At 42.4% G+C, this 15,381-nt stretch overlaps 1 protein-coding gene across 4 annotated transcripts; it reads left to right on the top strand.

The window, feature by feature from the left end:
- The first annotated feature begins 415 nt into the window (after window positions 1-415).
- Window positions 416-14,063, top strand: LOC120744684 (zinc finger protein 646-like). Of its 4 annotated transcripts, none has more exons than XM_040049202.1 (7): window positions 416-673; window positions 2,934-3,229; window positions 3,324-3,570; window positions 5,558-5,647; window positions 8,246-8,452; window positions 8,541-8,675; window positions 12,423-14,063. In XM_040049202.1, the coding sequence occupies exons 1-7, from the start codon at window positions 539-541 to the stop codon at window positions 12,588-12,590; spliced, it is 1,278 nt and encodes a 425-aa protein (XP_039905136.1). In that variant the 5' UTR covers window positions 416-538; the 3' UTR covers window positions 12,591-14,063. The 4 variants fall into 4 exon arrangements, with proteins under 4 accessions (XP_039905136.1, XP_039905133.1, XP_039905135.1 ...); XM_040049199.1 differs by having other exon boundaries at window positions 421-673; window positions 8,541-8,723; XM_040049201.1 differs by having other exon boundaries at window positions 422-673; window positions 8,544-8,723.
- The last annotated feature ends 1,318 nt before the right edge of the window (window positions 14,064-15,381 follow it).

Raw genomic sequence — 15,381 nt, forward strand, 5'->3', positions numbered from 1 at the left:
TGTAGGCCTGTAACTTGGACCATTAACATACGAAGGTAAAATTTAGTGTGGCTTTGTTAGTTTTAGTAAATAAGTTAATTACGTTAAATGAAATACTGTCATGTTTATTACTCAAAAAAATTCAAAGAAACACTTAAAAAGTATTTCTCATGTAATTATAAAACCAGTCCTCAAAAAGTTGATGATATTGTTTTGGCAGCTGTTGGGTCATTTCGTTCTCAAAAAATTACACACACTGCATTATGGTAAAGATTTTCGTCAGCATCCGATGTGTAAATAAACTGCTCGCTTAGTCTTAAAACCATTGCAAAGAAAATATGAAGCTTTGGTTGAAATTTAGCGTCTATGCGTTCATTTCGCTGTCATACTCCGGTCCAGGAGGCGGCAGTAATGCTCCATACGCTTCAATATACCCGCCGCCAAAACGCTCATTTCACAGAAACAATATTTTTCTTTTCGGAAGAAGATCCCGACAAAGCGGCCCTGTTTCTTTTCAGCTTAAAAAAATAAAACATAGTCGAAAATCTGAAAACCGACGATGTACGCTCGGACAAATACCAGCAGCACACATGGAGACTTCCAAGATAGAAACGGGGTGAACTATGTTACATCGACAGAGTCTTTCGGCCACTGCTCTCAATTGTTCTGGAAAAAGGACCCCAACGACTCCGGAGTAAGAAAGCCAGCAGCTGCCATCACTGTTAGCTAGCGACCATGGGTAGAAATAGCTGCACCAGATAACTAGTGGAGCGACAATTTTACAGCTAAGCATTTAGCGCAGCCTCTCTGTTACACGTGGGTTTTGGTTGAGTGTCTGTGGGTGAGCTGAAGCTGCAGGCTGTGTCACAGAGCAGCTTCGTTAGCATTCGGCTAACGTCATGCTGAGCGGTTTCCGGCCTAGTTTGACTCATAGCTGCAGAGCTAAGTAGCTAATAACTCGTTCCTTTTGAATTTCGTTTCTGTTACAACTCCACAAACGGTTTGGCGAAATTGGACGTTTATGTCCACGCATGCTGTCATGGAAAGAGAAACACCAAGTGACTACCTGCTAGGAAAATAATGATGGAGCAGCTAAGCACCGCGGTTAAGCTAACTTCTCACAACACTGTCTCAGTCAAAGCCGAGTACGCTTAGCCAGCAGCAGTCTTTGCACATTACGACAAGACTGGAAAAACAGTTTAAATGTGTAGACTTCTACACGTTAACCTGTCTTTGGTGTAAGACCAAAACAAGCGTGCATTTCTGGGCAGTGGAACCAGTTTTACATGTATCAGGCCTACAATATTAGCGAGCAGCGCAAAGTAAACACGGCTGGCTACCTCGCAGGAAACGGGAGCGGAAGACGCCCCGCGGAGGACTGCACTTCATTCAGTCTCCGACAGGTTATCAGCGACCACAACCACACTTTAATCTTTAGAACATAATAGTCTGTGGGACGGCCTGCGGGGTATGAACCGTTGAGTTCACTGTAGCTCCCATAGCGTCCCGTAGCTTTTAGGTCCAAGGCATCTGTTGTGATTTGTGACTTGTGGAAGTCGTTCTGCGGTGTGTCACTCTGTATTCCTTCCCTCTCTCCCTTAGTGTCCAACAGTGTAAAGTGGACACACCAGCGTGATATTTGTCTAACAGTGTATACTCTTCCACAGAAGCTCCTTAGGAGTTGATATGTAAAAACAATAAAACGCTTGCTGGTGTGTTGTCACGTAGCATCTCAAACATGTAGTGCCAAATATGGAAGTTTAATGTTTACATTTCTGTGTTTGTCCTGATGTTTTAGTCACTCTGGGGGTGAAAAAAACAAGTTGTCACACAAGCAGACAGTTCTGGTGTTCATCTCAGACTCTTACAACTAACGTAGTGAATTTTTTTGGGATGCACTAGCTGTAAGAATGATCATAGTGATACTGAGCATTAAAATCATCATTTTGCTGCTGTAATGTGTGCGGGTTTTTTTTCTTTCTTTAATTACCCCCTTTGTGGCAGGGGGCAAGGAAAACTTGATGTGGCACAACAGATAAACAGAGACTCCCATTGATAGATGACATCTTATTTAGGGATACACATTAGAGGCTGATATTAGGCCTGTGTTTGAACTGTCAAAACATCACAAGCGTTGATTTATCTAATTACTCCATTCTGCTCTACGCTTGGTGTCAGTCTAATGAATGACCTGAGGATTTTGAGTTGTTAGTGTCTCCACAGAATCTGTGTGTCTGTTTGGTTCTAGTGTTTCTAGGCCCACAGTGTAGTTCTACATGTGGTACTGCAGTAGTTTTTCAGAATTTACTCTCAACATACTGATTGAACTTATGTGAAGATACGTATGCGTGAAAGAGTAAAATTATATGTATTAAATACATAATAAGAGTCGTTAGCTGTCATTTAATGCAAATATAATTAAATGTTGTTTAAGTTTAATACATAGTAATAAATATTTAAGAAGGGCTGTACCCTTTATTTGAAGTGTTTAGATGTTCCCACTAGGTACTGAAGCTATGTCAGATCTGGGCTCTGATTGGCTGGAATTGTGTTCTAGCAATTTTCTTGTGTAAAGCTTTGTCTCAGAACTGTCTATCATCCCAGATATCCACATATCACACCAGGCAGCTGCATGTGCAGGTTTGTCAGGTGTTTCAAGTGGTCAGAAAGAGAGAGGAGGTCAATGATGAATTAAATATCAAGAATATCCAGTGCTATGAACAAGTGTTATGATTGAATTTTTTGCATGATGAATTCATTTAAGGGAAGAAAACCTCGCCCTGTATAAGAAAGTAATTCGCAGTCAGTGGTTGCGCCTTTGTTGCAGTGACTGCAATCAAGTGTTTGCACTTATCGATGAGTCTTTTGCGTTGCTGTTGAGGAATTTTTGCTCATTCTTCTTTAATGTATGAATGTAGTTAGTGTTAACATTTCCTTTAACGTTACCGTCACAGCCAAGTTCAACGATCAGCTGGTGCGATCAGCTTCCTTCATCCTCAGCAGCCCTCTCCACCTCCAGCCTCTCCTCAGCATCGCTCTCCAGCTCCAGCCTTTCCTCAGCGTCGCTCTCCAGCTCCAGGCTCTCTATGGAGTCCCAAGCACCAGCACCGGCGCCGCCACCAGCAACAACAGTGTCAGATGACATGGAATCAGACGAGAGGCCGTACGTCTGCGACCTGTGCAGCTGCGCCTACAAACACGCCAGCTCCCTGCTGAACCACAAACTCACCCACAAGACCGGAGACTTCAGGTTGGGACGTGAGGCTTGTTTGCGTAAATGCATGAAACATTCTCCTCCTTTCCTTGTTACTAATGTTCACGCCATTTTCAACTCCAAAACCCAGGTGCGACTTTTGCAGTAAGCCCTACACCAACTACATGTCCTTGCGCAACCACATGCGAATCCACGGTCAGAAGCGCTACATGTGCGACCTGTGTGGGAAGGCCTTTCGCCTGGCCCGGTACCTCCGTAACCATCAGAGGATCCACGACGATGGGCCCAACCGCTTTGACTGTCCCTCTTGTTGCAAGAGCTACAGAACCATGTTAGAGCTGGCTCAGCATCGCTGCAGCGCTGCTGCGTCCAACCAGGTAGGTCTGTGTTTCTGATGATAGCGTGGGCTTAACTGATGTGACTAACACTGTAGTTCTCTCGAAGCCGTTTTTTGTGTTGTATTTGAAAGAAATGTAAAATGCAGCTGCGTTTAAATGTGACTTGTTTTGCTACAAAAACACATCCCACTGATGAGTGTGTCTATTCTACAGCGTGATCTAAAAGAAAAAGGCTCAGTGTTTTCCTGAAACACCTGGGTATCGTAGTTGTTAAACTTTACTCACAGGAGGAAATGTAGTTCGTTAGGGATTATTTTCAGTGGTAAAGTAATTACACAAGTAGAGCAATATAGAATATCATTAAAGGGAAGTCTGCTTTCTCTTTTTTCCTAGCATGAATTAATGAATACACAGACTGGTTACAAATTGACCCTTTGACCCTTGTGTTGATGTGTTGTGGGAGTTGTGCATTTTGGGTCCATTTGTCCTCTTAACTATAAGGCAGCGGTCCCCAACCTTTTTTGGACCACAGACCCGTTTATGTCTGACAATATTTTCATGAACCGGCCTTTAAAGTGTCGTGGATAAATACAACAAAATAAAACCAGTACCAAAAAAGAAGAAGATTTATTCATAACACACGGGAAAAGACCCAGGGAACTGAGTTAACGATAAAAACTATAACAAAATAACGATAAAAACGGTAAAAAACCCTGAAAACCATACATTTCCCACTCGATCCTCAACTCGTGGTACCAAACGAATTATGGACCGGTATCGGTCCATGGCCCAGGGGTTGGGGACCACTGCTATAAGGGACACTGCACATCAATACAAAGCTGTTCTGTGTGATCACCTTCATGATAAAATGCTATACCATCATCAGAGAAACTAACAGTTATTACAGCTTAGCTTTTAGTTGGTCATAAAGCAAGTTTACCTGCATAAGAGTGAAAAAGCCAGACCCTGCTAGCTCAATGCACTGATGTAATGTGAGCTCCATGTAAGCCAACCTTATTGTATCTGCTGGGTCCTCTGTTACAAACTCCCAGCTTTACTATGCACATAAAATACACATTAGTAAACCAACTGTTCCCAGTAACTAGTTTGTGGAATAACATCGCACTCATTAGCTAACCTCTTAAAAGAGTAATCTTGCAACTTAGTGTCGTCCCTCACGTCATCGATTAAAAGACTCAAATGATGAAGCAGCAGCAGGGAGATCCTGACTTGTAGCTTTGGTATGCTGTAGCTTACACTTTGCTAACAGAGCTAGCATCTTTTTTAATAAAACATAAAGAACAATATGAAAGATTATTTATATCATTTTTTTTACCCCTTACTCCCCTTACGTTCAAGTAGCTCTAGAGCTCGATAGAGATGCTCCTGAACAGACAAAAAACACACTTATTGTCTAATCAAACAAAACGTATGTTATGTTGTTCTTCACTCATGTTACAGCTGTTAACCTTTAACATTAGTGATGCACTCATTTAAAGCTACTGACGCTTTATCTGTTGTGTCACACCAGTTTTGCATTGGGTGAATATTTGAAGTGAAGAGTAATGAAGACTTTAATTTTTCAGAAAATGTGTTATGTTTTTTCTTGTAAAGACGTTTCCTTGATTTTGCTGGAACAGATGTGGGGGTCAATAATATATATATAATAATATATGTATGTATATGTATATTAGTGGGAACACTGGCATGTATGGATGTTGATGTGTATGGCTAGGACTTTTTCTACACTGAAGTGTGTGTGCATGCAATACAGTGTAGTTTGTACTGTGTTTTCCTTCCTCTCTCCACTGACCTGCTTGGGAGAATGTTTATCCAGTCTTCCTGTAGTGGAAGTGTGCCGCGGCACTAGGGTTAGACTAGGGTTAGGCTGAGATTAGGGAAAGGCTCAGGGCTCAGATGACAGAGAATGAATACATTTCAGCTGATTTTCCTAACAAGTACAGTAATCCAAACTTATGTGTGTGTGTCTGTGTGTGTCTGTGTGTGCATGGGGCTGGTTCATAAGAACCGATTCAACTGCCCGTCCTGCTTTAAGAGCTACCGAACCATGCTGGACCTGGCCCAGCACCGCTGCAGCGCCGCGGCCAAAAACCAGGTTGGTGTGAGCGTGAGTGAGCATGTGTGTGAATGTGGCGTGTGAGGCAGAATCGGCAGTTTCAGGGAGAACCAGCGCATACGGGCATTTTAGACGTGATGGCCAGGATCAAATTCCTGATGCAGCCTGCTTCTGATGTACGCGCGGCTCTTTAGTAAAAAACCATCACAATGTTCTTTTTAGATCGGATCTTTTTTCCTGGCGCTGTCTTCACAGAATGTATACTCTACACTTTTGGATTCCATATTTGGAGCTTGCTGTTGACTATAACATCTAAAATCTTTGAAATATTTGAGTCCTTTTTTTTCCTAACACTTGACTGCTGATATTTGAGATGGAGTGCAAGGTGGCCAAAGTGGATAACTTCAGCTAGTACTAGCATCAATGTTCGAACTCTCAAACTAAACCTTAGTCATGGGACACGTCTCAATCCAATCAAAAGTAGAGACGGTGACCAGCAGGCACAGCCTTATGGGTTCTACTTTTTTCCACTTATTTTGGCGTGCAGGTGTGTAACAATACTTCTTTGACCATATTTAAGTAGAGTTGACGTCAGTTTACTTAGCAAACCTTTTGACCTTTTTGTGGAGCTGTGAGATCAGAGGTAACTGAAAAAACAGCACAAGTATGGAACAGTAAAGACTACTGCAGTCATCTTCTTTAAAAAAACAAAACAAACCAGCAAAAATGAGATCCAGTGCAAACCCTGCCAGGGAGAGCTAACACATCCACAAGTCTACCCCAGCCTTGCACAGCTGTTTGATGAATGGTGAATATTGAGCAGCATCTCTGCTTGAAGTGTGCATTGCTTGTAGGGATGCAGTGACGTATCAGCAGATTTTAACAAGCATCAGCCGGTATCAGTCCTGGAAACTGCAGAAAAGAAAGAAGCAAATTAAGGAAACAAAAAAAAAAATATTGATACCAAAAGAGGCCATGAGCTAAATTATTATTTTAAACAACTTCTAATTTTGCTGTTCTCAGACCTGTGGTTTATTTACTTTGGTCTGAATCAGTTGATATGTTTGTGTACTTGTAGCGTTTTCCCACGGTTTGATTTCTTTTCATACACAGAAAACAGCAGGCGAGCCAAAATGTGTCACTACAAACCACATCAGGATGTTCAGTCTGCCAGATATGTCTGAGGTCTGTGCAGACACAAGTAAAAACAGGAAGTTGGTGTTGAATTGTGGACTAGTGGATAGCTCCTAATTTACTTAATGGGCAAAAGTGTACTGGACATCTGTTGCATCCAACTACCATAACTAGTAGTTGGGTTGAGGTCGGATCATGTTTTAACCATCAAGGTAACTGTTCTAGAGTTTGATGGAACAGGGCTGAGACCAGCTACTCCAAAGGTCCACGCCTGGAATTATAACTGTCTTTTCACACAAATAAATAGCATCAAAGTCAAACACTGTCCAGACTTTGGTTTAAATGGACTAAATCTGAGAGTTTGTGAAAACGCCCTATCAGTGCATTGATCTCTAGTGCTTTGCAGCTTGTAATGTATTGATTATATGTGTGGTTTTCCTGCTGTGGAAGGCCGTATTTTGAATATTTAGTATGTAGCCCAAACTGTAATTTAGCACAGGCTACATTAAGCTTTCAGACAAGCTCAGTCATGTCGATTTAAATTTCTGTTACTGATTAGAAAATCAGCAGCTCAGGAAACATCTGGCTGTTAAAGCTGAAGACAGCTGCTGGAGCAGCAGACGTCAGCGGGCTGAAGTCACGCAGCTTTGTTCCTGACTGGCTCACCTTTATCAGCTGGGCTAAATTCAGTGCAACAGTTACTTTGTTTGTACTTACTGTTGCCATGGCAGCACAATACAGAATCCCAATGCTACAGTTTAATATCTCATTATTAAAAACACATTAGTGTTTGTATTTCTAAATACTCAAACATACTTTAATACTGCCCGAATCTCATGCATTCGCATTTGTTTTCACTTCCATGTCACTGCTCTGTATAACAGTAGACAAAAGTAAATATGAGAGATATCCACAAAGATGAGAAGGTTGTAAAACAGACAAAAAAATCAACCAACCACAAATTCCCATAAAATAGCTCGTTTTGTTAGAGGTGTGAGGAGGCAAAGGTATGGGTGAGAGGTATTTATGTGCTGCTCAGGGAAACCGTCAGAGAGCATGTTAGGTTTAAACTAATGTCAGCAGAAATCCTGACGCTGTCGGGGTTGGAGGACGGCACGATGAGACGACGGTGTCTTCCGTGATTAAATGACAGAGACGAGATTGGAGTCGACTGTCCCGTTTTAGGAGCGGCAACCTTAATAGAAATACTGAATTTCTGTTTGAATGTGTGCGTGTGTGTGCGCGCGTGTATATGTTTGTGCGTGCGTGGGTGTGTGTGTAACTTTACCACTTCATCTTCATCATATTAATAGGTTTAGACAGGGCAGTGAAAGGTGTGAGATAGATGTGGAAGAATCAGGTCTGAACAGCACAAGAGGTTTGAGACCAACCTCGACAGTAACATCACATTCATCTGTCACCTCTTCTGTTTAACAGCGTGTCTAACGACAGGTACAATCACCCTTTCCTGTGTCTTTCTCTCCTACCCTTGCTTCCATCCAGTCCGGCGGTCGTCGCTCCAACTTCTCAGCTACACCTCGTCGCCAGCAGCAACAACAGCAACAGCAGCAGAATAATGCTAACTCCATGATGCAACCGCATGGCGGACATGGCCAGCCGGAACCTCTCCCCTCTCACTGCGTCTCACCAATGTCCCAAGGAGGGCAGGGTGGGGGCGTGGCTAGTCAGTCTGTTCCTGACCCCCACCAGGTAATGTCAGGAGGAGCTCTGGTGAGCGATTGTTTCTTCGTAGCTCTGTTGTTGTCGGCGTTTACGTCGAGCTTTCTTTGTGTCTCAGCAGGGCCGCCCCAGCTCAGTGTCCTCTCAGGCCAGCCAGCAGAACATGAGGAGCTCGTCCTCCAATAAACACGTCTCCTCGTCCAGTGCTACCCCGTCCTCCTCCTACTCCCTTCTTCAGCCCCTGGTGCCTGAGGTAAAGGAGATGAGCTCAGGATACACTAGGCTGAGCGCCAACCCCATGGTATGAGAGAGCACCGCCACACACTCGCTGTTTGCTTTCTGCTGGCTAGCTGCCTTTCCTCTATCTTACCTAATAACACCAGGAGAGAGAGACTAGTGCTGTAATACTCTCTCTACCAGGAGCTTCTCCTCACAGGTCTTTCTCACTCTTGACAAAGTCGCAGAGAAACATTTTCTGTTGCTATTGGGAAACAGTTTCATCTCTAAGAGACAGAAATGAGTTTCTGTTATGATAAAGGTGGCAAGTTTGTGGCTTCCTCTTTGCAAAGTGAAGCGGACCGTCTGTCTGCACAACGCCAAATTAGTGTCAGTTAACTGTACGTGTCATTTTCAGCTGTGTAAGCAGAACTGCGCAAAGCTACCACTGAGCCAGACTTCAAGATGCTCTCCTTCAGTGTCCACTCTCTGTGAAGTGCTCACACTGGGAAAGTTCTGTAGCGGCGAATCCGTGACCCACACTGGATCTTAAAGCGCTGTCCGAAGAGAACAACTGTAGGCTTTTAGAGTTTATTACTGGGTAACAGGAAGAAGTTCTCATCGTGCCAACGATGGTTGAGTCCCGTGTTAGAACGCTCAACTTCAGAAATGAAATGAACAGGTTTTACAGCATGGTACAAAAATGATTTGGGTGTCTGTGAATAGCTTCCCCCTTCATAACTGTACAGGGTGTGATTCAGAGCTGACCTTTAGCTGACCCTCTGCTCAACGTGGTCACTTGTAACTTAGGTTAGGATGTAAAACTCTAAGCTTTCTAATTTAAGGAAAATTATTAAAAGAATCCAGGTAGTTTCACAGTCTGTAACCTCACGTACCCAGGCAGTGATTGACTGACTCTAGTGTATTATTATACTACATGTTAGTGTTAACTTGGTCTTTACAGTAATGCTGTAACAATACAGGAGTAAAGGGCTTCAGTCATTGCTTGGTTGTAAACAATAAAGCCAGTTTAGTGCTGATCTTCTTCCATGTCCTGTCAGCTGATAAGCCCATCTGAGCAGCACTCCTGGCTTTAATTTAAACCTTAATCATTGTATTGAATCAAATACTGACATTCCATAAGAAGGATGTTTATTACTAACGGCCTCCAATTATGGTAGAAATTTCATTTTTCAATTAGTCAGCCAGCAAAGAAAACAGGCTAAAATGTGGCTGCTAAGGTGATCCTTTGTCGTGGGCTGTGACCTGTGGACCTTCACTGGCGGTATGAGGCTCTCTAACATTAGTAACCTGGGGCTGTGCCTTCTGCTCTTTCACACCAGTCACCCTGTGAGCTTGTGTTGCACGTTTCCATGTTGTATTTTAGGCTTTACACCATCACATACTGAAACATATTTATGACATCCATGTTCATACAGCAGTCCAAAACTAAGTTTAAAAAAGTTGGACATCTGCAACATAGATCTGTTGCAAACACTTCTAAAAACCCTGGAGGAACATGTTCCGGGTCAGACAGTCAGGACCTGTGAATGAAAGGCAGAAAAATCAGTGTAAAAACAGTTTTGTTAAGTCTTTGTGTAGAAAACCTTTTAAAAGCAGTACAGTACTACATCTGCTCTGTCAGCTGCTCAGCGGTGCTGCGTTAGTGGCTAAAAGTTCAAGAGAAAGCCAGTGTTTCTTAGCTGATGATAAAGAACCAGTGGCTCTATTAATAAATGTGCTTGCTTCCATAAGGCTCCTCTTGTAAATGAACACAGAAAAGTTCTTTATGTCTCAGAATTAATAATCATCAAGTTAACTTTACAGTCAAATGTAAAGGTTTTCCTTCTTTGGAGTAGTTTATGATTAAAAGAATAAATGCCTAGTTCTTCTAAACAAGGCATACAAATAGGATTGGAGTATTTAAAATGTATTTATGCTGCTATAATTTGTCATATTATCTAAAGAAATGAGAAAACCTGCTGAAGACTGTAGGATTTGAACCCACAGCCTTCTTCTTCCACTTTGGTGCCATTATTTTATTAGACCAGGGATCGGCAACCTGCGGCTCTTTAGTGCTTATAGTGCGGCTCCGCATGGTTTGGGAAAAGTATTTAGCTGAAGTGTATTTTATTTATGTTAGTTCTTTTTTAACTTGTACTTCTAAATTGGAAGATTATTGTGATTTTGAAATATGAAAATAAAATTATATTCTATTATTTTTTCATCGCTCAAAATAAGCGTCACACTCGCGGAAGCCGGTATACTCGCCGAAACGCCGTGCATTTATCGAGACTTTCAACCCCAGGTAGGCCAGTTCTGGATCTTCGGATCCACATTATATCAGCAGCTGTTCTCCACCGTGATCTATGTTAAAAACAAACACCGCTCACGCCTCACAGATGACAGCTTACAGTCCTGCGTAAAGATGAAAGTGACTTCGTACAGCCCCGATTTGCAGACGCTGTGCGCAGAGGTTCAGGAACAGAAGTCCCGTTGTAAACATATCACGGCAGACCCGACGATGTTTGCATGAACGTGCTTTTCCCACACGGTTGCTGTACACACACAGCCGGCTGTAGCTTTTCAGCTCACAGCCCGACACACACCAACACAACAGCATAGATAGCACAGACGTTGAGGCGTGATTGTGGGTGCCGCTCAGGTGCGTCCTCCTCCCCTGCAGCGGCGCTGCAGACCACGCCCCGCCACACACGTTAACCAGGTAAAATACATATTTAGGCAGAATTTTGCAAATATCTATTTTTTAGCAGCATAGTGCTTTTTTTCCAATTATTTTTTTAAAAGTCAGGTCAAGGCTCCAAAAGCCCAAAGGCGATATAAGGGTGGCGGCTCACAACAGTTTTTGTTTACTACATGGATTATTTTAGTTCAGCTGGGTGTCTTTCCTTTTGTTATATTTCTTTAAGAGTTCAAAATGTGTTAATTACATAAATAAAATGTAATTTTCTCTGTAGCACTTCGTGGATTTCATAAGCAGCACACCTTAGTTGTTCACACAAAGCATAAAAGTAAAAAACAATATATACAGTGTTATCTTTATTTTAGATGTCAAAAAGTATTTGCGGCTCCCAGAGTTTTCACTGGGTCCAAGTGGCTCTTTGGGTGTTAAAGGTTGCTGACCCCTGTATTAGACTGTCCAGGCTTAGTCTTTCATAGAGTGGTCGAGTGTTTCAACATGCTGTTTATAAAAATGATAACATCAACAGGACTGACTGTGAAGTTTATTTAACACGGGCTCTTGTTCTAGTATCACCTGTAAGAGTGTTCATGAAGTAAAGCAGTGAAATAACCAAAGATTTTTCAATGGTAAACTAAAATAAACAAAGTCAGTGTGGAAACTAACGAAAACAAGAAATACTGTCGACCAAAAACTAAGCTCTCGTCATTAAATCAGGAAACATTGCCCGTTTCCTTCTGTGTAGCGCGTCCACTCGTGCACATTCCCACAGCAAGTCAAAAATGGAGTTAACTCTCGGTACGAGTTACTGTGCCCTGATGGTTTAATTCCACTTGAGTAAGAAGGGAGGATATATATCACAGCAGTCAGGTGTTGTGTTGCAGCTTTTGCACCGCCATTGCTTTTTGTGTTTTGTGCCCTTGCAGTGGCTTTTTCCACTGTTCATGCATCGCTGTGACTTCTTTCCTTTTGCCTTCTACTCGTACATCCACTGCATTATTCATGACTGTCGTTTTATTTTATCCACCGACTCTTTTTCTGCACCAGTGACACAATTCTTTGTCTCTCCACCTCCCTCTCCAGCCGAAGCACCAGGACACTTTCTCTCTGCCCCCCCAGCGACCCCTCACCACCATCAACCCCATCGGCCACTCCCTTCATCCGAACGGAGCGCCCACACTCAAGCCCTCCCCCGTGCCACGCACCATCCAGGCCATGCCCTGGGAACAGCGTTCCCTCTACAACCAATGAGACACCTGGGGAACCAACACCTCCCTGTTCGCGTCACATCTATGACCACACACCCTCCTTCTCCACCCTGACCCTCTCAGATCCAGCGTCAAGGACGGACGACTGCCGGACGCCTGCCTTTTCCTTCAGTCCTCCTCTGGAACGTTGTTTGGGATTGGGGGAGGGCACCGTTGAGAACTAGTTGAGATTGATTACTGAGTAGTTAGGTTTAAAACGATGTGTTGCCTTGACCCTCATGTATGATCTATGCCATGTACTGGATATAAGTTAAAATGTCTGTCTCCTAATCTGTCCTCACTAAGAATTTATCTCCCTCGTCCTCCTCTATCACCCTAGTTATGAAATATTTATCCTTCCCATTATGAGTAGTGTCTCCCACCACCTTTTCCGTATGTTAAATGAAGCCTATTTTTATTAAGAGTGTGTTCCAAACCCATGAATGATAATGGATTCCTGGCGCCAAGTTGTAAAAATAATTGTTAAAGTTTTTTAAACATAACATTTTATTTTATTTTTTCGTCCAATGAGGTTTCTGGAAAAAGTAAGGACGGGGGAAACATGAACAGTTTCTTTGTATTTGTTTTTTCACCCGCCCCTCGGACGAGCTCCAGAACGAACATTGTGTATATTGTGCGTTAGGAGGTGTAATGAATTCCGTTCTCTCAGCAAGGACCACAAAAGAAACATTTCTGCAAAAAACCCATGTCTCCCTGTTCCTGCCCGCTCAGCTCAGGTGTGCTGTGGAGACTGAAGCCACCGAACAAGGACAGTCGGGGCGCTGTTCTTTTAACACACAACTGAAAGCTCACGTTTTTTCTAAACTGGTGGTTTGTGGTTATTGTAGTTTTAATAATATGTTGGCTGGGAATCAAATCTAGAAGATAACAGCGAGCCTCCATCCCTTTTGTTCCAAACTGACTGTTACCAGGTTTGTTCCTTTCACTTTGAAGCATTTGAAGAAGTGCTGTATAATTATCACGGTCTCACTTCCACCCCTCTACCGAGAGCTGTGTCTGCTGTAAAGATGTGACATTGCCACCCCCTCCCACCACCACTCGCTCACGCCATCACCAGTGACTTAGCGGTCGCACCGGGCCTGGCTCCCACACACCTCCAGCTCCTGTAGGGAAAAATCAAACACACACAAGACACCACCTGACTCACTACTCCCAGGGTTTAGTTAAAGCCTAGATTTCAGTAAGCAGCCAATCACTTCTGGCCAAGTTAATAAGAATTTAGTCCAATCTGACAGTGAAAGACTGGCTCCAGTATGTAGTTCTGTTAGATTATCTCTCGCTAACATGGTGTTCATTGAAATACCCACAGTTCTACTGACATTGTATTTTCTCTTTTTAAAGTTGTTTCTATTTTTATTCATATGTTTTCATTGTTGCTTTCTCTATCCTTGTAAAGTGTCTTTGAGTATTTAGAAAAGTGCTATACAAATAAAATGTTTTATTATTATCACCATCAGTGCTGCTCTTCTCACAGAGAGGACATAGATGTAAATATTTGACTTGGAAGTAGAATTTCTGCTTTGCTCAACAGCAGCTGTTGAGAGATCACGCTCAACTTTACAGAGTCTAAAAGTTGCCTGAAGTTTTGGAAAGTATTCAATTCTGTGTGACAGAAAAGCCAACCCCTGCTGAAGACTGTGATGCAGCTACAATTGCAGAATAAGTAAGTTTTCATCGTTGTCATCATAGTCCACACATGAGCAAAATGGGACCCGAGGAATCGGACCTGTGATGTAAATGAGGTAGTTGTAATATGCTGCTGTTTAACATCAGTCCAGTCTGCTGTGTTTTCTTAGTGACCTATGCAGGGGTGTGTATATTTGCAAGACGTGGGTTAATTTAAACGATTATGTAGCATTTAGGTGGATTTTTATGTTTGAAATATTCAGAGGTTAAACCTGTGCTCTTTGTAATGCCCAGCAGAGGACTGTTGTTATATTTCTAAAGACCTCCGTGGAAAAACAGCATTTCATTTCTCTCGTTCTGTGACCTCCATAAACTTTTAATGATGGGTTTATGGATTTGGCGTGTTTATTTTCTGAATTTTGGGGGAGAAAAGGAGAGCAAAGCAAACAAATGTGTAGCTCTTTCTCACATCTGTTTGCTCATCACATCACTGTCTGAAATGCACCAAAGCACTGATTTATATTTTAATTCAAATAAAAGTGAACTTTTTGAATGAATGGCTAATCAGATGAAGATGCCTGGTCTTCTGCATGGACATGGTCACATGACAAATGGTCTTCAGGTAAGTGTCTGTAGTTTAACAGTTAAGCCACAAAGGTTTTCCCCACAAAGACTTTTTGACTTTGCCAGAAAGTCCTTATGCTAAATCTATGACTTTTCATATGACAGTTCAATACTCCAAGTCATTCTTGTCCAAATTCATACTAGGATTTGATGTCAAATACATCCAGGTGATAACCTTTTCTGCCCAGATGAATGTGAAAACAAGCGGCACAGTGCAGCTTGAATGTTAGTCTGATAAGTATAAGAAAAGAAAATCATTGAATGGTAAGGTGCTTCAAACCTCAGGTTTGCCCCATATGAAGTAATGGGCACTTTAGGGTGTTTGCATTTAGCTTTCTGTGGGTAAAAGCTGTCTCTCTAACGTTAGCATGTATTATATCTTAAAGGTTCCAGTCAGTCAGGACTGAAGCCACGTGATAAGAGACCGCTGTACTGGGATGGAAGGACGTTACGTTACTTGGAGGAATTTGTATTTTTTTTAATATACTGAATTCTAAAAACAAAGGGGGGAAGGCAGATTATTT

Source organism: Simochromis diagramma, unplaced genomic scaffold, assembly GCF_900408965.1.
Source record: "Simochromis diagramma unplaced genomic scaffold, fSimDia1.1 OVJJ01000517.1, whole genome shotgun sequence".
NCBI classification, from domain to species: Eukaryota; Metazoa; Chordata; class Actinopteri; order Cichliformes; family Cichlidae; genus Simochromis; species Simochromis diagramma.

Bases quoted from the DNA above. Each gene is read 5' to 3' on its own strand.
- LOC120744684 (XM_040049199.1), top strand. From the start codon at position 539: ATGTACGCTCGGACAAATACCAGCAGCACACATGGAGACTTCCAAGAT. The intron at 3,571-5,557 runs GTAGGTCTGTGT...CTGGTTCATAAG, and splicing joins GCGCTGCTGCGTCCAACCAG to AACCGATTCAACTGCCCGTC. The intron at 5,648-8,245 runs GTTGGTGTGAGC...GCTTCCATCCAG, and splicing joins GCGCCGCGGCCAAAAACCAG to TCCGGCGGTCGTCGCTCCAA.